At 38.9% G+C, this 25,005-nt stretch overlaps 1 protein-coding gene across 1 annotated transcript in view; it reads left to right on the top strand.

Moving 5' to 3' along the window:
* The window catches only part of CFAP54 (cilia and flagella associated protein 54), a 295,719-nt gene that overhangs the window by 247,907 nt on the left and 22,807 nt on the right, over positions 1 to 25,005 (top strand). Inside the window, exons 65-66 of the mRNA XM_029206275.1 lie at positions 13,907 to 14,013; positions 16,445 to 16,586. Of these exons, the coding sequence (XP_029062108.1) occupies positions 13,907 to 14,013; positions 16,445 to 16,586 (249 nt within the window). The remainder of the gene's footprint in view (positions 1 to 13,906; positions 14,014 to 16,444; positions 16,587 to 25,005) is intronic.

A 25,005-nucleotide genomic window follows, 5' to 3' on the forward strand; every position in this document is an offset into this window, starting at 1 on the left:
TCTATGTTGTCCAGCAGAATGAATGTGAAATAATTAAGAGATCCTGGGAAAGTTGGATTCATATTGATCATTTTCCTTTTTCCTGAACTTAAAGAGAAACTTTCCAATGTGTCACCATTACATATGATGTTTAATATTTTTTTGTAGTTATCCTTTATAACATTAAGGAAATTTTTTCCTATTGCCACCTTAATAGGAAGTTTTATCATGAATATTTTACTGTATCTATTAAGAGGATTTTATCATTTATCTCTTTTAATATAGTAATTGATTTTATAATGTTAAATCAGCCTTGTGCTCCTGAGATAAACTCAAATTGGTCATGATGTATTCATTTTACTAGATTCAGTTTGCTAATGTTTCATATTGAATTTTTGCCACTGTTTTCAAGAGTAATATTGGACTATAATTTTTCCTTTTTGTGCTATCCTTGTCAGATATTTTCTGTATGCGGCTTTTGCTAGGCTCTTAAAATGTGTTGATAAATATAACCATGTTTTTCTGTTCTATAGTGAAGTTTGTGTAAGTTTGGAGTAACCTCTTTCCTCAGATATTTGCTAAGAGCTCATCAATAAAGCCCTTGTGTTTTTGTTGTGAGATAATATAAGACTAGTGATGTAATTCTCCATAGTTAGGGGCAATCTTTAAGCAATAGTACTAATGTACTGGTTATCAGAGCTGGTATCAGTTCTGACTGGGCTAATATCTGTTCTAATGGTTAGTGCCTTTGTCAAACCAAGTTTTAAGTATTCTAACTATCACCCCTGTTTATAGAACATTGGGATTTTCTATTTCTTCTTGAGTCAGTTTTGCTTAAGTTGCTTTTTCTAGGAATTTCCCCATTTTATTTAAAATTTATCTCATATTTTTAAGCTGTCTGGTGTATTTGTAGTGAAGTATCCCTTTTCACACCTTATATTGCTTATTTGTGCATTTTTTTCTTGGTCATTGTCACCAGAGATTTCTCTTTAATTAGTTTTATTTCGTTAACCCTAAATATCTTCTACTGTTTTTTTCGTGTGTCTGTGTGTTCTTTTCCTAACTACTGACTTCTTGAGATAGATATTAGCTCAATATTTAGTTCTTTCTTTTCTAATCTATGCATTTTAAAGCTATCAGTTTCTCTCTAAATATTGCTTTGGCTTCATCCCACAAGTTTTATTATAGTATTGTCATCATCTTTCAGTTAAAAATAACTTTTAAAGTTTCCATTGTGATTTCTTCTTTGACTCGTGGGTCATTTCAACATATGTTTCTTAAGTTACAAACTATATGAAGCTTTTCTAGTTATCTTTTGTTGTTTATTCGTAGATTATTTTGTTCTGTGGTAATAAAAAAAATGCTCTGTATGATTGATATTTCTTGAAGCTTGCTTTTTTTTTGCCAGGAAGGTGTTTATTGTGTAAATATTCCATTGCTCTTAAAAAGAATGTGCTCTCCTCAGTTGTTGAGGCAGTGTTGATATATGTCCAATAGGTTAGTTTGTATAGTCTTGTTCAGATACTCTATATTCTTGGTGATTTTTCTAGTTTTGTTTGAAAATCAAAACAAAAGATCCCACATGCCTTGGTGGGATTTATTTTTTTTTAATCAATTACTGTTGACCCTTGAACAACATAGGAGTCAGGGTGCTGACCTTCCTCACAGTTGAAAATCTATGTGTAACTTTACAGTTGGCTTTCCATATCCACATTTTGGATTCAGTCAGCCATGGACTGTGTAGTATAATCATACGTATTTATTGGAAAAGATTCTCATAAAGTGGGACCTGTGCAGTTCAAACCCGTGTGCTCAAGAGTCAACTGTACTGAGATTTTAACATTTAATTCTCTCACTGAGATTGCTGTTGTTTTGTTCTTTCTTGTAGTTCTGTCAAATTTCACTTTACCTAATTGGAGGCTTTGTTCTTAGGTGCAAACAGATTAATAAGCATTGTGACTTCTTGGTGAATTCAGTGACTTCTGACCTTTTCATAATAATGATATTTCCCTCATAAAGCCTGCCTTGTTTGATATTACTAGAGGAAAGTGATTTTCTTGTGGTTGTTACTTTCATAATATTTCTTTTTCTAACCTTTTGCTTTCAACCCGTTTGTGTACTTGTGTTTTAATTTTTTTTTCAAAATATTTATTGTTTGGTTGTGCCAAGTCTTAGTTGTGGCACATGAGATATTTCATTGCGGTGCTCAGACTCTTCATTGCAGTGCACAGGCTTCTCTCTAGTTGTGGCATGCAGGCTCCAAAGTGCACGGGCTCAGTAGTTGCGGCGTGCGGGCTTAGTTGCCCCGCAGCATGTGAGATCTTAGTTCTCAGGGATCGAACCCGAGTTCCCTACATTGGAAGGTGGATTCTTAACCACTGGACCACCAGGGAAGTCCCTTAATTGTATTTTTAAATAAAGGTATACACTTGGATATTTTAAAATACAGTCTGACAATATTGTATTTTGACTAGAGAAGTTAGTCCATTCACAATGTAAATAATAATATATTTGGTTTTAAATCTACCATATTATTTTGTGTTTTCACTTGTCTCAGATTTTCTGTTTTCCTCAGGTTTTCTGTCTTTCTCCCTTTTTTGGGATTGATTACTTTTTTCATTCATTTGTCCTCTCTGAACTTTGAAATTACGCACTCTTTTGCTGTGCTTTTAGTGGTTACCCTCAGGACAACATATCAAAGTCTAAAATTTCTTTCTTTTTTTTTTTTTGAAAGATTTATTTATTTTTGGCTGTGTCAGGTCTTAGTTGCGGCACATGGGATCTTCGTTGAGGCATGTGGGATTTTTTTTCGTTGCAGTGCGCAGGCTCTTCATTGTGGTGTGCAGCCTTCTCTCTAGTTGTGGCATGAGGGTTTTCTGTCTCTAGTTGTGGCTCCAGGGCTCCTGAGCACGTGGGCTCTGTATTTGTGGCACATGAGCTCCAGAGCGCATGGGCTCTGTAGCTTGTGGCGCGTGGGCTCTAGTTGAGATGCGCGAGCTCAGTAGTTGTGGCGCACGGGTTTAGTTGCACCATGCCATGTGGGATCCTAGTTCCCTGACCAGGGATCGAACCGGTGTCCCTGCATTGGAAGGTGGACCACCAGGGAAGTCCCTGCATTCTTTGCCACTGGACCACCAGGGAAGTCCCAGTCAAAAGTTAATGAATGATCTTTATTCCTCTAATGACTTAAATGATATTATTGTACATTTTCTTTTTTTAACCAAAATATTATTTTTAATTGTTTTATACAAGAGTTATTTTCCTTTAGAATTTTCTACATATTCATCATTTGCTTTGCTTTCTACTCCCTCTTGCATTTTAGACATTCCATTTAGGATCACTTCTTTCTGTTGAAGTACATATTCTGGAATTTCTTGTGGTGAGCATCTTCTGGAGGCAAACACTCTCAATTTTTGTTTGCCTGATAAATATCATTGTTTTACATTTATCTGTGAAATGAATTTTTATGGAGTAAAGAATTAAAGATTGGAAATTATTTTCTTTCAGTACATTCAGAATGTCATCTACTCATTTCCATTGTTCTCTTGAGAGTCAAATTGTTGTTGCTTTAAAAATATTCTGACTGCTTTCACGAGCCACTTTTGAGACTTTGTCCTTGCACAGTTTTACTGCAAATGGTTTTCTTTTATTTATTTTGCTTACATTAGTGTAGTGGTTAAGAACACAGACTCTAGAGCCCTCAGAATGGAGCAAATCAGACTCCTGTTTTGAATCCCAGCTCTGTTACTTAGTAATTTTGTAACCTTCAGTAGATTAGTTAACTTTTCTGTATCATGGGTACCCTAGAGATAATTGTGTAAACCCTCGACCTAAACAGTAGTTGTCATTTATTATTCTTATGTGAAATGATTTTCACATTATTATGCTGTTTGAAAGTTTAATAATTTCAAATACACATGTAATACACTTGGTAAGCATTATTTTAAAGCACCTTTTAAAGTTTACCAACAATATCTCCTTATACATACTTTAGCTGCCAACAATGGGCAGAAGAGAGAGTAAACTCTGCCTAACCAGCAAAAATTAAAGTGCATAGCAAATAGGAGAAAAAACTTAGTTTCTCTCTAAATGCTGTTTACAAATTTGTATCACATACGAAACTCCTTATTTTAATGTTTATTATCTTTATCTAACTCTATATCTGTATCCATATCTATGTTCATATACATGTATAGACATTTGCAACAGGGCTAACTGGGGAGCAGGAAAGGGGGCAAGTATTTGGGAGCAGTTCAGTATCAATGCCTGAACTCTGGGAGGTAGAACAGTGATTCCGATTCTAGGAGAGTCTTGAAGAGTCAAGCTTTTAAAAATGGGACAGGGGGTCTAACTACCACCTTTTGCAGAGGAACCTTCCACTATAGCACTCCTTTGATTACTGCTGTCTCTAAGAAGAGCCTCAGGCTCTTTCCCATAAAACATTTGCCATATAGTTTTACCCTATTCAGTACTTTTTATCTGTGTTTTTTGCCTCCTGCCATGGTCTGCTCCTGTACTTCCTACCTCTTGAGCGCTGTCCCCTCTAGCTATGGCTCTGGTAACTTCTGCTGCTCCTTGACTCATATGAACCGTGTCAGGTGGGGAAACCTCCAGAGCCCACCTCTCTTTGCTCTCAAACACGCTTCTCCCAATAGCCTCTTCATTCTTCTTCCTTAGGCTGGCGACCTTTTGCTAACTCTTGGTCGGTTATACATCCCTCCTACTCATACAAAAAAGAGAAACTTGAACACATCACTCCCCAGAAACATTTAATGCTATTTCTCATATTTTGAAAGTACTCCCCTTCCCACCCTTTCCATACCCAATCCTTGCCAGATATTTCATATACATTTTAAAATAATAAATCTGTGGTCTCTTTGGGGGAATTTAGTGCAGTAGTTTTCAAACCAAAGTTCCAAGAATACTCATGGTTCATGGAGTCAATATAGTGTGTCATGGATAGTATCTTTTTAAAGAAATTAAATATAAGAAGGCAATATCAGAATGCATCACATACAGTAAGTGAAAATGTTGTTTTCTGAAACTTTTGTTTCATGACAGATACTGTTAAAAAGAACATTTCTAGATTGACATCCGGCATCCTGAAGAATTTCTTTACTTGCTGGCAAGAGAACCAACAAGGTGTGATAAGAGTATATCCATTCAGAAAGGGTATGGAAGGATAACATTGTTGGGAAACAGATTGTTTACCCAAATAGTTAGTTTTAAAAAATGAGGAACAAAGTATAAAGTTCATTTCACAAGGTTGTAGAAATATCACATCCCTATAAGTCTGGGGCAGGATGATCTTGGGAGTTAATGTTAAGACTGCATCTGTGGCTGATAATTAGAATAACGAGGTTTCATGAATCAACAGCCATGTCTGACAATTAGCATGGGCGCATGAACTGGTGTCAGACAGAGATTAGAAGTGGAGCACCAACTAACGAATTCTGATTTAAACAGGTTGCTTGAGTGATTTGCATAAGCCACAAAGACACGGAACACAGTTTTTTTTTTAATTAATTAATTTATTTTTGTCTGCACTGGGTCTTCATTGCTGCGTGTGGGCTTTCTCTAGTTGTGGCGAATGGGAGCTACTCTTCGTTTTGGTGCGCAGGCTTCTCATTGGGGTGGCTTCTCTTGTTGCGGAGCACAGGCTCTAAGTGTGTGGGCTTCGGAAGTCGTGGCACGTGGGCTCACGGGCTCTAGAGCCTAGGCTCAGTAGTTGTGGTGCGCAGGCTTAGTTGCTCTGCGGCATGTGAGATCTTCCTGAACCAGGGCTCAAACCTGTGTCCCCTGCAATGGCAGGTGGATTCTTAACCCCTGTGCCACCAGGGAAGCTCCCAGAACACACAGTTTTCCTATCTTAGTTCAGGGACATTTTTCCCCCTTTGACAGTGAGTATGTATGTATTGGGTCATGATAAAAGATTCAGTTGCTGCCATAAATCTCAGCTACCAAATCAGGAAACGCTGACTTGGGAGGGCTAGATCTTCTCAGACCTACGAGTCTATGTTTTCAGAAGACAACACTGAAATTTGTGTGATGCTTTAAATATTCATGTATGTGAGCATTCATCTAGTTATTATCTTAGACCTTTGTTGTAGAGTTTAATGTTGGAAAAACTGGGTGAAGCTCATGAAACCCATAAGATAATAGCAATAATGAACACCAATGTAGAGCTTACTGTGTTCCAGGTATTCTACTTCATTAACTTCACAGCACCTCTATGAGGTAGGTACAGTTGTCCCTCAGTATTCACAGGGGATTGGTTCAGAACCCCCTCAGATACCAAAATCCATAGATGTCCAAGTCCTTTGTATAAAATGGCATAGTATTTGCATATAAACTATGCACATCCTCCTGTATACTTTAAATCATCTCTTCATTACTTATAAAACCTAATACAATGTAAATGTTATGTAGATAGTTACCAGCATATGGCAAATTCAAATTTTTGTTTTTGGAACTTTCTGGATTTTTAAAAATATTTTTGATTCACGGGATGTTGAATCCCCGGATGCCAAACCCATGGATCCAAACGGCCGAGTATTATCATTAGCCCCATTTTACAAAAGAGGAAACTGAGACCCAGGATGGAGGAATGCTAGTTGACAATGAATCAGGATTGGAGCAACTCAACACATTGTTGAGTTGGAGGGAAGCAAACGACCGCAAAGGCTGTTGTGTTGAAGGCAGCTGGACAGCCCAAGGCATGTTCTTCAGAGGCCCCAGAAGATGTAGGCAGACAAGCATGATCAAGTCCAAGAAGTCTGGTTAAGCAAAGCACTGAAAAGGAAGACTCCATCTGGCAAAGTAAAAACAGAAACTTGGATAGAGCTGAAACAGTCCTTGGAGATAAGTTTATTCAGAAGTCCAGCCAGTCTGGGAACAAGAAATATGGAGCCAGTGCTCTTTCTGGAGGGCTTTAAATCCCTAAGAAGAGCAAGACTCTATTTCAGAGTCCCAAAGAAACAGGCTGTGCATTCAAGACAAGCTCAGGCCTAGCAGGGTAGTGAAAGATGAGCTAGGGTCCCTGGGAAAATTATCAAGTCTCAACAAAAGCAAAAGCCCAATGTTATCAACTTGGATGTCAGGAGTGCTATAACTTAGAGATCATACAGATGCCCAGGACCTCCCTCTGAGGTCCTCTGGATTCTGGGACTTGTTGGCTAAGTGATTAACTAGAGCCTGGTCCTGCAGATGGGGCCCAAAATTACATCCAACTTCTGGAAGCTGGGGAAGACAAAAGCTGCATAAATGAGGCAGGCATCTGATAGTCCCTGGCCCTTGCAGAGTGTGGTCAGGAAACAGCCCCGCTGGCATCCCCTGGAAGCTCATTAGAAATGCAGAATCTCAGGTCTCACTTCAGACCCACTGAATCAGAATGTTCGTCTTACTTGCACAGTTTAGAATGTGCAAGTAATGTATGCACATTTAAGGTTGAGAAGCACTGGTCTAGGCTGGTGCTACCAGTGAACTTACAGCTCTCATGATGACTCTCCAAGAAATTACTCCATTGCCAGTTTATATAGTGGGCTCTATTGGTAACCTCTGACTTTTGGTATCACCCAGGTTAAATGTCAGAACTGAAAGGAAACTAGGAGAACACCTAATCGACATTCTCATTTTACAGATGAGGAAGAAAAGTTCCACAGGGGTAAAATGACTTGACCAACACCACAACTCATTAGTGACAAAAATAAGAATGGGAACCTAAGTCTTTTCAGTCTTAATATTGATTTCTTTACAAACCACATGTAGCTCAACTGCTTACTAACTAATGAATAAAGTATTTATTGAGTGCATACTATGTGCCAAGCATTTTGTTAGGTGATTAAGATATCAAGATGAGGAAATTACAAATCAGCTCTATCTAGTGGAAGAGGGATTCGTCTTTCACTGTTCCTGGGCTGTGAGGACAAGACGATTTTTTCTTTTTCTTTCTTTCTTTTTTTTTTTTATTGAAGTAAAATTGTTTTACAATATTGTATTCGTTTCAGGTGTACAACATAATGATTCCACATTTGTACACATTACAAAATAATCACCATGAAAAGTCTAGTTATCATCTGTCACCATACAAAGTTGTTACAGTAGTATTGACTATATTTCCTATGTTGTATATTACATCCCTGTGACTCATTTATTTCGAAACTGCAAGTTTGTACCTCTTAATCTCCCCCATCTATTCCACTCATCCCCCAACCCCTCTCCCCTCTGGCAACCACAAGTTTATTCTCTGTACCTATGAGTCTGTTTCTGTTTTGTTATATTTGATCATTTGTTTTGTTTTTTAGAGCCCACATGTAAGCGAAATCACGTGGTATTTGTCTTTCTCCATCTGACTTATTTCACTTAGCATACTACCCTCTAGGTCCATCCATGTTGTCCCAAATGGCAAGATCTTGTTATTTTTTATGGCTGAGAAATATTTGATTGATTGATTGATATATTGATAACTATATATGTGTAGATATATATATATATACACGTGTATATATATATATACACATGTGTATATATATATGTGTATATATATACACATATATATGTGTGTATATATATATTGATAACTATATATGTGTATATATATATTACATATAACTATATATGTGTAATATATATATATATATATATACATATATATATATATATATATAGTTTTGAATTAGTGTTTTTTCCAGAAGTGGAATTGCTGGATCATATGGTAGTTCTATCTTTAATTTTTTGAGGGACCTTCATACTGCTTTCCATACTGGCTGCACCAATTTACATTTCTACCAACAGTGCATGAGACTTCCCTTTTCTCCACATCCTCATCAGCACTTGTTATTTGTTCTTTTTTATAATAGCCACTCTTTCAGGTGTGAGGTGAGCATTGTGGTTTTGATTTTCATTTCCCTAATAATGTTTGATGTTGAGCATTTTTTCATGTGCCTGTTGGCCATCTGTATGTCTTCTTTGGAAAAATGTCTACTCATATTCTCTGTCCATTTTTTATCCAGGTTGTTTGTTTGTTGTTGCTTTTTTTGAGCTTGAGTTGCATGTGTTCTTTGTATATTTTGGATACTAATGCCTTATCAGGTATATCACTTGCAGATATCTTCTCCCACTCAGTAGGCTGTCTTTTCCTTTTGTTGATAGTTTCCTTCATTGTTCAGAGGATTTTTAGTTTGATGTAGTCCCACATGTTTATTTTTGCTTTTGTTTCCCTTGCCTGAGGAGATGGATCCAAAAAAATATTGCTAAGACCAATGTCAAAGATCATATTGCCTATGTTTTCTTCTAGGGGTTTTATGGCCTCAGGTCTTAGATTTAAGTCTTTAATCCATTTGAGTTTATTTTTGTATATGGTGTGAGAGAGTAGTCTAGTTTGATTCTTTTGCATGTAGCTGTCCAGTTTTCTCAACACCATTTATTAAAGAGGTTTTTTTTTTCCCATTGTATATTCTTGCCTCCTTTGTTGTAGATTAGTTGGCCATATAAGTGTGGGTTTATTTCTGGGTTTATTTCTATTCCGTTCCATTGGTCTGTGTGTCTGTTTGGGGGCCAGTACCATACTGTTTTGATTGCTATAGCTTTGTAGTAGAATTTGAAATCAGGGAGCATGGTATCTCCAGCTTTGTTCTTCTTTCTCAAGATTATTTTGGCTCTTTGAAGTCTTTTGTGGTTACATACAAATTTTAGAATTATTTGTTCTAATTCTGTGAAAAATGCCATTGGTATTTTGATAGGAACCGCATTGAATCTGTAGATTGTCTTGGGTAATATGGTCATTTTAACAATATTAATTCTTCCAGTCCATGAATTCAGTATATCATTCCATTTGTTTCTGTTGTTTTCAATTTCTTTCATCAGTGTCTTATAGTTTTCTGAGTACAGGTCTTTTACCTCCTTGGTTAGATTTATTCCTAGGTATTTTATTCTTTTTGATGCAATTGTAAAGAGGATTGTTTTCTTAATTTCTCTTTCTGATAGTTCATTGTTAGTGTATAGAAATGCAATATATTTCTGTGTATTAATTTTGTATCCTGCAACTTCACTGACTTCATTTATGAGTTCTAATAGTTTTTTGTGGTGTCTTTAGGATTTCTATATATAGGATCATGTCATCTGCAAACAGTGACAGTTTTACTCCTTCCTTTGTAATTTGGATACCTTTGATCTTCTTTTCTTATCTGATTGCTGTGCCTAGGACTTCAAATACTGTGTTGAACAAAAGTGGTCATAGTGGGCATCCTTATCTTGTTCCTGATCTTAGAGGAAAAGCTTTTCACCATTGAGCATGATGTTAGCTGTAAGTTTGTCATATATGACCTTTATTATGTTGAGGTATGTTCTCTCTATACCCACTCTGTTGAGAGTTTTTAATCATAAATGGACATTGAATTTGTCAAAAGCCTTTTCTGCATCTATTGAGATAATCATATAATTTTTATTCTTCAGTTTGTTAATGTGGTGCATCACATTGATTTGCAAATACTGAATCATCCTTGCATCCCTGAGATAAATCCTACTTGATAATGATGAACATACAAGGCAGTTTTAAATATAGTATTCCTCAGTGTTCGTCAAAACAATATCACTTCTTTTCCATTGAAAAAAAAGAATATTTTCAGAAGTGAATAAAGGAACACTGGAAATTTTATCATGGGCGTATTGCCTCCTGAAGAATCCAGTCCTGAGTATGCAAGGTTATATAACTTATCCTTGAGGAGTAAAGACAAGTTGGGAATAGAACTAAGCACTATTATCAACTAAGAACTAAGTGGATTAGATGAGGACAGGCTGGGGGATTAGATGGAAAGCTGGTTTGGGATTAGCAGCAGGTCCAAGAGAATATAGAAAATGAGGTATCCAGGAAGGGTAAGGAGCCAGTAGTGATCATGGGGCTAAAAATGACAACAATAATGCTCTAAATACCGCTTAAAGCACTTTACATTGACTCACTCAATCCTCACCCTGATCCATGGGATGGGGATTACCATATCTTAATTTTACAAATGAGAAAGCAGAAGCATAATGTTTTAATAATTTGCCCAAGATCACACAGCCAGTAAGTGGTGGAGGCGAACCCAGGCACCCCGGCTCCAGAGCTCTGGCTCACGACAACTATGCGAGTGAGTTTAGTGTTTTATTGTTTAAATATTGACCTACTTTATTCAAGTTAATTCTGATTTCAGACTAAAGGAGAGACTAAGATACCCAGGAGCAGCTTCCTGGGTCCTCTCTCAGTTGCACGGGACACACGTCATCTGTGGGTCATGAACCGCCGAAATACGGTGAGATATCTTGGTTTCAAGAAAGCTGCTGTCTTACCTGGGAGAGGAGTCTTTTGTACCTCTCTGATCATGTAGTCAAAACCAGGCGTGAGCCAGACTCAGTGAGAGAAGTGAAGGTAACAATAGAATTCAGATGTAAATCATCAACATGCGCATTTTCTACAAAAAATGCTGATTAGCTGGCTGCCTCTTTGTGTGTTTCTGACCCTAAAACAGGGCTACAGTCGCTCTTTAGTACATTCTGTTCAGGTTTCGCCACGGAATAATTCCATGACTTCAGTCCCCTGAGATGATTAGCAAGGTGGCAACAGACTAAAATTAACCCTGAACTTTCATAGGAGTTTAAGGCCTTCTATGTCTGACAAAAATTAAGCATCATTTTAATGTTTAATTCACTGTTGGCCTAGGCATAGAATTCTAGGTTGAAAATTTTTTCCCCTCAAAATGTGGGTGGCACTGCTCCATTATCTCTGGCAATCCCGCATTGGTGTCGAGAGTTCTGTTCCCATTCTGATTCCTAGTTCTTTGTGACTTTTTTCCTCTGGAAACTCTGAGGATCTGCCCTCTGTCCCCCTGCCCTCTGTCCCCTGTGTTCTAAAATTCCATGATGTGCCTTGGTGTGGGTATTGTGCTGGATTCTTAGGGTGCCCCTTTCAATATGTGAAGTATATTCTTCAGTCCGTGGAGACGTTTTTCTTTGATAATTTCCTCCCTCTGATGATCTCTGCACTTTCTGGAATTTCTGTTATTCAGATATTGAGCCTGTTAGATTGAATGTTTACTTTTCTCATCTTTTTTCCCCTATTTATGTTTTTAAATTTAGGGTTATTTGGAGGCAGATATATTTAACTTTATATTTCAAATCTTTTATTGATTATTTAGTTGTGATTATCATATTTTTTAATTTTTAAGAGCTCTTATTCTCTTTCATTTTAATAGCACTGTGTTCTTATTTCATAGATGCAATATTGGCCTTTCTCTCTCTGAGGATATTAATTATGGTTTCAGTGATGTTTTCTTCTGCTCTCTATCTTGTATCTGATTCTCCACATTCCTTTTCTTACATTAGTTTTGGTCTCTACCTTTCATTTCATGTCTAGTGACCCTTGGCTGTCTGTTCATGTTTGAGGCACTGAGAAGCATACTGAATCAGGCTTATGGACTTTTAACCTCATTGCCGGGTGACTGTGGGAGCTAGCAGCTTCATTGGTGGATCCTGAAATGTCAGTATCTGTAGGTCTTTTCTCTTCATCTGGTAAATTTCCCCAAAGAGGACTCTTTTAGACTACTGCTTAGTTTTCTATGTTCTGGGCAGGGGCTGGAGTGGGGTAGAGGGATGTCTCTTGTCCAGAATATAGACTTTCACTTCATTCCAACGTTTTCCGTTCAGCACCCCACCTCTGTAATCTAATGTCCCTCCTGAGCATAGATCTTTGATTTAACCTCAGCAGAGAGAAAAATGGAAGAAGTTTGGCCAGCAGAGGAGAGGCAGGGAAGGAGGGAGGGAGTCTCCTGGTTGGATGGACTCGGAGAAGGGATGGGAGGGAGGTTGTCCCCAAGGCTTTCGAGGTTCTTGGTCGTGCTTGTTGTTGGCAGCCCCTCTGAAGGCAGGTGGGACACAGCCTTTCCTCTCTGCTGACTAAGCAGAGGTGCTTTCAAATGTTTCAGGTGCTTTCAAAATGTTTTTAACATCTCTCATCTGCTTCATTTTCTCTCTTGCTTCTGTCTTTGTGGATTTATGCCTTTAAGAAAAAAAAATCCCTTTATTCTTTTTTTCTTGGCCACACTTCAGGTGGCTTGCAGGATCTTAGTTCCCCCACAAGGGATCAAACCCATGCCCCCTGCAGTGGAAGCACAGAGTCCTAACCACTGGACCGCCAGGAATTCCCAGAATCCCTTTACTCTTATTTTAGTTTGATTTGTGAGGAAGCGGAGATAAATGCATACATTTAATTAGTTAATTTTGACTGTCAGCTCTGGACCTCAGCTTTCTTGGAAGGACTTAGAGCAGACCACCTCTAAGGTCCTCTGAATCTCAAATTCTGTGAATTCATGATTGTAAATAGGTGCTGTAGAGTGTGGGACTGACTCTAAGAATTTTCAGAGTTCAAACATCAGGGAAATTACTAAAGCATGAGTCATTAGGAGAAGTTTCATCTTAGAGATGGGGGCTGGTAAGTTGTGTGTGGATGGAATACACGGAGAGAACAGGAAGGGAACAGCATAAGTGAATGCACAAACGTACCTATGACCACCGATGGGAAAGGGGCATATGGAGAAGGAACAAGAAACAAAGTTGGATATTCACCAGGTACAATATACATTAGAACTTGTTGCAGAGGGCCTTCAGAGGCTGAAATTTAAACTTAACTGCAGTAAGAAGTGTCAGTCATCAAAAATAATATAACCTTGGTACCAACTAGCATTTATTTTCATCTCATAACCTTTGCACAATTCTTGTTCATATCATTTCTCTTTAAAGTGAATTGGAAACAAACAAAAAAAAAACCCTCATTTTTCTCTTCCAAAGAAAAACCTTTTAAAGTATAATGACACTATTTTGAGAACCGATGCTGCAGTTTTTGAGGCAAAGTGTAAGTTTGATGTAACATTTTCTATGTCTTTTAATTTTCTTATAGGTGTTATTGTTGTATGCCTATAATATGAAGCCCCTGAATATTTCAGATGTTACATCTACTGCTTACAACAATGTATATGTTGGCTCTTTCTGGGTTCCACTAAACAGGCAAGTAAAGATGGATTATCCACAGCTCTTTGCTGATACTTTCATAATATTGACTGTTTCAGTAATATACAAGGTAAATCACAGGCAAACTTTTAGAGACATTTTTGGAAAGGTCTTCCTTTTACTTAGCAGGGTATGATATTGCAGTGGGTAAGAGCATGAACTCTGAATCCAGCCTGTTTTGGTTCAAATGCTGGTTGTGCCCCTTCGTATCTTCCTATCTCAGCAAACTTGACCAGGTTACTTAACCTCTCTGTGCCTCAGTCTCTTCATCAGTAAAATGGGAATAATAATAATAGGACCTAGAGTTGTTGGAGGAATAGTTTCTGGTACTTCATAAAGATTACAGACAGTACAAAGATGTTGTCTGTACTATATTTTGTCTGTAGTTTGGGGTGTGTTTTAAAAAGAACTTAATGTGGCTCTGTATTAAGTTGCAAAATTAAGCCCAGACTCCACTGCCATCCTGGTCGCACCCTTTCCTCTTTGACCAATCCTATTTTGTATTGTTCCCCAAGTCAAAAGCCTCTGCATCAGCCACTCTGTTTTCCTCCCTCTCCTTCAAACAGGGGATGGAGACTCTAATTTTTGCTCATGCCTGGTTTCTCTCTTTTCTGATTTCATCTTACCAAATTCCTTGTTTGTTTTTCACTTTTTTTCTTTGCTTAGTTAATTTAGTTTTGATTCCATTGTTCATTGCCCTTGCGACCTCAGCCTCCATTTTCTCATTTCTGAGATGGAAATAATATTTTGCCTACCTCTTGGGGTTACTGTCAGGATCAAGCCAGACAGTGTATGCATATACTTTGTATGCATGTATAATGTATGCAGATACTTTGAAAGGCTGAAAGCACTGGGCAAATATCAAGTCTCATCATGGCCTCCTGTGTCCGTCAGTGTCAGCTCTTTGCCCTGCTCACCACGTACTGAGTGCAGGGACTTGGCACTTCTCCATCCTTACCTGGAGAGTCTGGTTCCTGGTCCTTGATTTCCATTTTGAAGAACTCTTTCTCTTTGGCCTCTCCATGAAAGAGAATAAAACAAGAGATGTTTCAAGAGCTGGCATACTTTCAATTATTCAGTCAACTTTCTTTTTCTTTTCCTTTTAAAAAGTTTTTTCAGTGTCATGGTGGAAAATCTTAGACACAGGACTATACCAGCACAGCTAAGCCACAAAGTTAGGAAATTATGTTCTTTCCTTGTACATCCAGAAACATGGCAGAATTTTTTTTTTCAGAACCACATGATGAAAATGATTATAATTTCTGCAGAGCAGAATGTAAACAAACTGACAGGATTCTTGTTTTACTCCAAAAAGTTCTTGATTTTGGTGTGTTTATGATCAATGGTAGGGTGACTAAAGTTAGGGACATGCCCCTGTCACTGAGGCTATTATAGAGGAAGTTGCCTGACAAACGTTCATCTGATTCATCCCTTGGTGACAGTATTTCTCCCACCTAGGGTGGAGTTCCTTGTGTTCTTATGAGGGTCACGATCAGTCTATGGGGAATTGCTCTTGTTGATCATCCTATAGAAGGCAAAGGAAGAGCATGCTGCGGGAAACTGGGGAAATCGACGTTCCTGCATTTGCTCCTGATGTCATTTTGCTTTTTTGCATCATCTCCTTCATTTTCATAAAAATTTCCCTCCGCCCCTGCATGGAGACCCGCACACCCACGCATGAATACGTGCGCACCTGCACTCTACGTGCCTGTATCCTAGAGTCACTGGGAGCCCTGCAGGTGGCTCTTTGCCTCCTTCAGCTGTTTCAATGCTTTTCCAGCTTCTGACTGCATTCACTAGTTAACCTCTGTCTCCAGCGCCTCCATGGTTCACTGGACCGTGGCTCCAGAAGCTTTCTGTCCTGCGCACAATTGCCAGTGCGTCCTCTGCCCTCCTCCTCGGCTTTAGCTTTTCCTTTTTACTTGATTCTTCTCCCTACCCCCACTCCCCACACAGTACATGTCACTGTGTGGGCTCGTTGAACCGTCTCTTAGAGCCATTGCTGACTTGTCCTAATTCTTAGCTTCAGGCCAGCCAGCCAATCAGAGCGTGGCACTGAGTTTAAGTAGGAGTAGATCTTTTGTCATTGCCTGGTGTTTCTTTGCCCATGTAGATATTTATTTTCTTTATTTTCATCTTAAGCAAATATTTTGGATGTCTACATTTTTTTTTGCTTTGTGTCTTTGCCAGTTTATAATTATAAATCTGTCTGAGTATATAACTAGATCATAAACACTATGCAGGTGAGAATTGTGTCTCTGTTCTCATGTCTCTTGAATGAAGGAATGATTGAATGATGTTTGGGGGTGCCAGAAATCTAAGTGTTAAATAACTAAGGACTTACTTTACATGTTTTATTGATTCTGGGAATAAATGAATGCCTTACTTAACTTTTCAAGTAAAATGCATACATGTTTGTTATTTTTAGAGTTATTTCAGTTCACGAGAAATTATCTAATCTTACGCAAATCACTGAAATATCATTGCCTACAACTCCTAAAGTTACTTCAAATGAAAATGTATCTCAAGTAGAAGAAACAGAAGAGGAATCAATTGGTAAAGAAATGGAAGTAGGTTATTAAATAATGGAAAATTTTATTGCCATTGCAGGATGGATGTCATTATACATAATGAAATTATTTTTTACTTTATCAGAGCATAACTATGTAACTAAACTTGAACGGTGTGGTTCTTCTGGCCTGTACTTTCTCTACTTAGAGTACCAGATATAACCCAACTTTTGGACACATAAGTAATGTTTTCTTCAAAGCTCTTCTAAGCATACCAATTATAAGAAACTGATGGTAAATGAAAACAAAGCCAATCTAGATAAATCATTCAGATATAACCATGAATCCTAAGAAACAATGCTCTGTAAGTTTATAATGTTACTTTTAAATTCTAAGTCTAGTATTTGAGCGTTTTTATTACCCAAGTAATATGGGAAGAAAAATTAGAAAATATAGATAAGCATATATCTTTCAGACTTTTTCTACACATCTGTATTTTTCTAACTAGAAAAAAAGGCATTATCCTTATAGTGTGTTATTAATCTGATTACAGAGTTGAGTGATGACTGATATTCATGTTTTGGAGGAGTTCCTTCTGAGTTCTCAACCCATTGAGAAATAGGACACAGGAAACTGATATATGGAGATCTCAAACACTGGCATCATTACTGACAAAGCTGATTAGCAAACATGGCTCTGGATCTCTGGCCAAACAAGCTTATTAATATTTCACCCCTGAATTAGGCAGACTTGCCCACCTAGTCACACAATAATCTAGCACACTTGTGTAGCTGTAGGATTTCCCCCACTCCCCTGCTGACTGCCCGGCTGACTGCATGGAGGAGTAGAGAGTAATAGTCCCACAGGCAGGGTGCCTTAAAAAATGTAAGCAAAGATTGACCCAATGGGGCTGAGCCTAGTTTGCTTTTCCCAAACTCACCAATCAGATAAGTGACTCCGCTCTCCTGGCTGCATCCAAAAGAAGCTGGAAGTGTCCCTCCTTCTTCGGGAGTGGAGTGGAAGTTCCTTACCCTGTATGGAAATTAGAGGAGCAGGGAATACCTGTTCTCCCCTAATCACTTGCTCTTTGAATTTCCATTTGTACATTCATCTGGTTGATTGAGATATATGTTCTGTAGGTACCATGGCTATTTTTCTTTTTAATCAAATAGATGTACAAGGTTTAAAATGAAAAGGGACAGTCTCCTGTTCGACCTGTCCACACCCCACAGTACTGCGAGCAGACCGTTTTCAACTCTTTCAGCTGTTCCTTTTGTTATTTACTTGCAAGTCTATAAATAATATGCAGGATCAGTCATGAAAAGCAAGATAACCAACACCCTTCAAATCCCAGTGGGTCTCCAGGCTGGTGGCACATCCATCCTCTGGAACATCCCTAGTCACTGGGCAGGAGGGAAGAAAAGGGGCAAATCACACCCTGGCTCTTTGAGTTTCCATCATATCACTTGCACTAACATTTCACTGGCCAAGTAAGTCACGAGCCATGCCAACAATTCTGCTACCAGCTTTGAAAGAGGAAAGCTGGAAAAATTGTTGAATAGTGCTAATGACAGCCAAAAATAATTATTTTTTTCTTGATAAATCAGTTTTATATAATATCTATTGATTTTACTATACAAGGACTTTACTATACAAGGATTCCCTATACTTCTCCTCAACTTCTTCTTTCCCCATCCTTTCTAAATATTGTTATATCACAGAATTTAATTAAATCAGCATTCAGTGTTTACGTCATTATAACCCCATAAACAATGTTCACAGCCAAGTCACAATGTACTGTGGTTATTTTCCTTTCCTGTATAAGGTTTGATTTTTCTTCACTTGTCTTTTTTCTTAACTTCTTTCTGATCATTACATCGGATCTGTCATATATTCATCCATAGATTTGTACCCAAGTGTTTATATTTATGTCTCAACTCTTCTTTTCCTTCCTGGAGGCCCCTCTCCTGCTCTGGTTAAGGACTGGTTGCCCCCAATGCCTGCATCATAGCTCTGATTCTGGGACCTCCCTCTGCTGCTTTTCTGGTTGAATTCCCAGCCACTTAGGTCCCATCTCTGTTTTTCTTCTCTGAAAGCTTTTAGGATCTTTATTTTTGCTCTGCTGTATCTTTTTTAAAAAATCAGTTTCTGCTAGCTTAATATTCAATTGGTGACCAATAACAAAATATTTTTAATTCTTAAAGAGCATTATTGGTATGGCTCTTTTTGTTTTCTTGTTTACGTTATCTTTTTTTTTTTTTTTTTTTTTTTTTGCAGTACGCAGGCCTCTCACTGTTGTGGCCTTTGCAAAAAGCAACTTTCCAGAATTTATGTCACCTGTGCTCTGTGCCTACATTGATCATAGAACTGATATCTTAGAATTTTAGTTGCACATCCTTTATTGTGTCCTCAAATGTTACAACACAAATTACCAGATGTTTAACTATAGTAATGATATTCTGAGTACTCAGAATAAATATCCCAGTAGATCAGATATCTCAAACTCATGAGATTCATATATGTAATTCTTCTCCTAAAGTGCATTGTTGCCCTTTCATATCTGTTTTCAAGAACTCAGCTCATTTCGTTTTCGAACTTCTTTAGTAGATCACTTACAATCACAGTTTTTTAGTCATAGACCAAACTTACCAATTTGCCGTCTTTGAGCCATAACCTAGACTGTTCTTTGCTGAAATTGTCCTTGAATCCATTATTATATAGTTCATAAAAGGCAAATGATTATTTTTCTCCTGAACCCATTTGTCTTTTCAACTTACATTGTCTGAGACAGGAGAGCGAGTGTCTGTAAGAGTAAGGATTATAGGTTGTGCTCTGCCACTCAGCTTTACTACCGAGGGTCAGTCACTTAATGTTTCCTGGGACTAGTTTTCTCCTCATCTCTAAACAGGATCCTTTCACTCAGTTACTGCTGAGATGAAGAGATTGTCCCTTGGTTGGAATGAGAGCCATCAGAATTTTCCTGGGAGTCAGATATCGGTATCAAGTTCATCACAACGAGCCCAGTGCCTGAGCCAAGAAGTTGACTATGAATATAAACAAATCAGGAATAAATAGGGGCAAGTAGGGGCGTTTGAATGCAAGCGGAGGGAAGAATCCAGACGGCCCACCTTGCCTTAGCCAAGCTTTGTGACTTGCTCTCACGTCCTGACTTGAGTGATATATGTGAGTAACTCAGTCCCTGAGTAGAACAAACTGCTTTCAATCCTGATGTTGTCCTCTGTGTTTTTTTGTTTGTTTTTTTTGCGGTACGCGGGCCTCTCACTGTTGTGGCCCCTCCCGTTGCGGAGCACGGGCTCGGGACGCGCAGGCTCAGCGGCCAGGGCTCGCGGGCCTAGCCGCTCCGCGGCACGTGGGATCTTCCCGGACCGGGGCACGAACCCATGTCCCCTGCATCGGCAGGCGGACTCTCAACCACTGCGCCACCAGGGAAGCCCTCCTCTGTGTTTTTGAGTTTATTTTATCTTCCAACTTAAAAAGTGTTTCTTCAGCTTTAATTAGGGCATTTTGAGATGTGTTCCAGTTCTGGTAGTTCTATATGTGAAAGAATGTCGCAAAATGGAAAAAAACCTGCTCTTTTTAGTTTAGGTGAATTAGCAAACAAATTAATTCACAACATTTGAAAGCTGTGAAACGGAAGGAATATATAAACGTTTCTCTTTTTTTTCCCTATATACTAACCAGCACTTAGAAAAAAAAGAAAAAAAGGAACAGCTAGGTTCTAGGTTATATCAAATAAATTCCAGGGACTAAAATCTGCCAGTTTGTTGTCATGACAACCTTCACTTGGAGCTAATGAGAAGTTAACTAGGACACTTGAAGAGATCAATTCTGTTTGGGAGTTGGACAGGATTTCATAACTTCGATAATGAAATATATTTATTTCTATCTCAGTATGGATTTTTGGTGGGTTGTTAAATATAAGGGTCCAGAAAATGTACCTTTGGTTGATATGGGAGGTGGTGAATCTTGTTCTCTTTCTAATTCCCTTCCTTTTTTTTTTTGTTTTCTCTCCCCCAAATCCCTATGGTCTGGAATAAGCCAAAAGCTTCAGAACACAGGTATTAATTTAAGATGTTTTGGGAGGGCTACAGAACAGGTGTTCCAGTCACTTCTGCCTTGAAAACATGTCCTTCTTCCAAAATGGACAACAGTGGCTCAGAATCACTGGGTTGTTTTAACCTGTCATTCACAGCTTTATGGGGTATCTTCAGAGCATATCACGTGTTTTAAAGCATATAAAAGGTGCAAACCATTCTGATTTTATGACACAAACACCTTTTTTGGAATGGTAACATACTGATATGATAAGCCTAAAATATATTTACCAAGTCACCTAAGATGAGTTCAGCAAACACGTGTGGGATGCCCGGATTGTACCAGGCAATTATATATAGTCAACATATCCCCAGTATCAAAGTACTATGAAAACATAGAACAAAATACAATTGAACATTAGCATCAATTAACACGTTATCTTTGTGAAACCGTTACGTGCAAAAATTTTCCAGGCTTGAGGAGATAAGGACATACTGAAATCAGTACAATTAGGTCCCTGTCAGGAGGAGCTTAATCACTGTGTGAGTATGACCATAGGTACCCAGATGTCGTTCATAATGAGCCCAGCTGCCTGGTGGCCCTCTCTTAGCAAGCAAAGTCTGGCATTCAAAGAAACATCAATTAATGTTCAAAACCATTGAAAATAATCTAAACCTTATTCTTATGAGTCTCTCGTAAGAATATCTGAGAGGGAATCCTTTCATCATATACAGCATAACTTCTTTTAAATCTCCTTTTTCCCAACTGCCTTACTCTTAGTGCCTCTCTGACGTTCACAGTGGCAGCTCTCCAACCTCTGCCTCATTGGTTCAGACTCCTAAACCTCTCCCTCCAACTCAGTCTGCATGGAGTGTTTTGACTCCTCTCCCCTTCCCGCTCTGGTTCAGCTCTTTTTTTTTTTTTTATAACATCTTTATTGGAGTATAATTGCTTTACAATGGTGTGTTAGTTTCTGCTTTATAACAAAGTGAATCTGGTTCAGCTGTTCGTTATGAAGTTCAGCTTAGTCTCTCTGACACCTTCCCCTTTTCCTGTTTCCCCCATTATCTGGATTCTACACTTATACAAAAGGGCAAGGTTGCTGATATCCTTCTTTCTCAATGGTGGAGCTGTTGATGCAAACTATTCTAATTCATCATTAAAAAAAATCTGATTCACATAGGGGTGTGTGTGTGTGTGTTAAGAGAGAGAGTTGAGCTAGACTTTGTGCTTACTTCAGTAGCGCAGGTAGCATTTTATAGCCCCTGTAGACTGAAATAAAAACCATGTTTCCTTGCACCCTGTGCCCTGACTCTGTTGTTTTGGTCATTATCTCTTTCTGTGTCTCTTCCTCTCTCTTGACTTTGAATTCCTTTGCTCAGGTGTCTTCTCTGATATCTAGCCCAGTAACCAACTTCTAGTTGGAGACCTATGGAGAGCACTTACTCCAGACTGAGGGTACAGCAAGAGATGAGAGGTGAACTCATGGAGCTGGATGTTGTATTCAGGGTGGCAGGAGTGCAGGGTGAATGTAGGGCCCTGGGAAGGCAGGGCTGGGCGTGGGCCGTAGGAAAAGCTGGGAGCAATGCCCGGAAGAGCATCTCATGATCCACCCTGAAATTTGCTAAGATAACCCTGATGGCATGTGAAGGAGGGATGAGGGAAGCAAGAGTTTGGAGGATGGAAAACAACTTAGGAAGTTTTTTCCCATAAAATGGGTGAGCAATGATGAGGACTTCAACTAAGTCAAAATGTTGGCTCTGTTATTTTGGAAGTCACTCAGAAGCCTATCCCTCATCAAATCAACAGATGCTCCTCTTTAAGGGAAAGTGACAGAGATTGAGCAGGGGTCCTTCTGTGCCCTCCCAGGCCCCTTGCCAACTGCACCATCCCTCCAGCCGCCTTCTGCCTGGGGTTGTTGAGTTCAGTGCTTTCCTTGTCTTCATTTCTGTGGCAGCAAGATCATGGAAGGTTTCCCACAGCCCAACATCGAATCAGCCAGTTTCCCAAGTGTGTATGTGGTTTACCTCAAATAATGCCAAAGAAACAGAACATTGTTGAGGTGAAATTTGTGTTTGATAAATATTGAGACAAGCCATGGAAGGCATTTATCAGGTAACATGGCTGTCTTCATCTGTTATGGAAATGATTAATGATACAGACAGTGTCATTTTGCTTGATAGCTCTTGATGAAATCATGACAGTAACCCATCACAGCTATTATTGAAACCTTTTGTATAGAAAGAAAACATACTTTAACTAGTCCTAAAAACTCAATTAGAAATATAGAAATTTGGATAAATAAGAAGAATATGTAAGAATGTACTCCAGGATGTGTGTTCCCCTCTGTCTAGTAAAGTGGACCAGGAGCCTGGAAAGTTCGTCATAGGAAGCTGGTGTCCCCCAGTCAGTGCTGGATGTCCTGCCTGCCCTCCATCCTTTCTGGTCCCATGGAAGCTGCCCTACTTCTGGCCATGATCACTTCCTGCCCAAACAGCTTGAGTAGCCTCCTAGCTAATTTCTCTTTCTCTTATCTCTTCCTAGTCCAGTTCAGCTTTACATGGTAGCCAGAATTGTCTTTTTTTTTTTTTGCGGTACGCGGGCCTCTCGCTGTTGTGGCCTCTCCCGTTGCAGAGCACGGGGTCTGGACGCACAGGCTCAGTGGCCATGGCTCACGGGCCCAGCCACTCCGCGGCATGTGGGATCTTCCCGGACCGGGGCACGAACCCGTGTCCCCTACATCGGCAGGCGGACTCTCAACCACTGTGCCACCAGGGAAGCCCCAGAATTGTCTTTTTAAAGCAGTCAGATCATTATCCCCTCAGTCCAGTGCCTCTCAATTTCCTAAGCAACAAAATCCAAATTCCTTACGTTTACGTGTCCTGTTATAAGTACACCTCTCAGCCTTATTTCTCACCACCGTGCTTCCTATACACACCAGCAGTAAAGACCGTATCAGCTTCTTTATGTTCCTTGAATATCTGCTGTTTCATTGCTCCATCTGGAATGCCCTTGTCCCCATTCTCTGCCAGTTGAAGTCTTACTACTCTTTCATACCTCAGTTTATATGACCCTTTCTCCAGGAAGTATTTCCTGTTCATTATACTTTTTTTTTTTAAACGTCTTTATTCGAGTATAATTGCTTTACAATGGTGTGTTAGTTTCTGCTGTATAACAAAGTGAATCAGCTATACATATACATATATCCCCATATTTCCTCCCTCTTGCGTCTCCCTCCCACCCTCCCTATCCCACCCCTCTAGGTGAACACAAAGCACCGAGCTGATCTCCCTGTGCTATGCGGCTGCTTCCCACTAGCTATCTATTTCACATTTGGTAGTGTGTATATATGTCAATGCTATTCTCTCACTTTGTCCCAGCTTACCCTTCCCCCTCCCCGTGTCCTCAAGTCCATTCTCTACGTCTGTGTCTTTATTCCTGTCCTGCTCCTAGGTTCTTCAGAACCTTTTTTTTTTCCCCCTAAGATTCCATATATATGTGTTAGCATATGGTATTTGTTTTTCCCTTTCTGACTTACTTCACTCTGTATGACAGACTCTAGGTCCATCCACCTCACTACAGATAACTCAGTTTCATTTCTTTTTATGGCTGAGTAATATTCCATTGTATATATGTGCCACGTCTTCCTTATCCATTCATCTGTTGATGGACACTTAGGTTGCTTCCATGTCCTGGCTATTGTAAATAGAGCTCAAATGAACATTGTGGTACATAACTCTTTTTGAATTATGGTTTTCTCAGGGTATATGCCCAGTAGTGGGATGGCTGGGTCATATGGTAGTTCTATTTTTAGTTTTTTTAAGGAACTTCCATACTGTTCTCCGTAGTGGCTGTATCAATTTACATTCCCACCAACAGTGCAAGAGGGTTCCCTTTTCTCCACACCCTCTCCAACATTTATTATTTGTAGATTTTTTGATGATGGCCATTCTGACCGGTGTGAGGTGATACCTCACTGTGGTTTTTATTTGCATGTCTCTAATGATTAGTGATCTTGAGCATCCTTTCATGTGTTTGTTGGCACTCTGTATATCTTCTTTGGAGAAATGTCTATTTAGGTCTTCTGCCCATTTTTGGATTGGGTTGTTTGTTTTTTTGATATTGAGCTGCATGAGCTGCTTGTATATTTTGGAGATTAATCCTTTGTCAGTTGCTTCATTTGCAAATATTTTCTCCCATTCTGAAGGTTGTTGTTTCATCTTGTTTATGGTTTCCTTTGCTATGCAAAAGCTTTTAAGTTTCATTAGGTCCCATTTGTTTATTTTTGTTTTCATTTCCATTTCTCTAGGAGGTGGGTCTAAAAGGATCTTGCTGTGACTTATGTCAAAGAGTGTTCTTCCTGTATTTTCCTCTAAGAGTTTTATAGTGTCTGATAGTCTTATAATCGTGACTCCTTTAGTTG

The sequence above is a fragment of the Monodon monoceros genome, unplaced genomic scaffold (genome assembly GCF_005190385.1).
Source record: "Monodon monoceros isolate NGI ecotype Baffin Bay Population unplaced genomic scaffold, NGI_Narwhal_1 Super_Scaffold_6, whole genome shotgun sequence".
In the NCBI taxonomy this organism is placed as follows: domain Eukaryota; kingdom Metazoa; phylum Chordata; class Mammalia; order Artiodactyla; family Monodontidae; genus Monodon; species Monodon monoceros.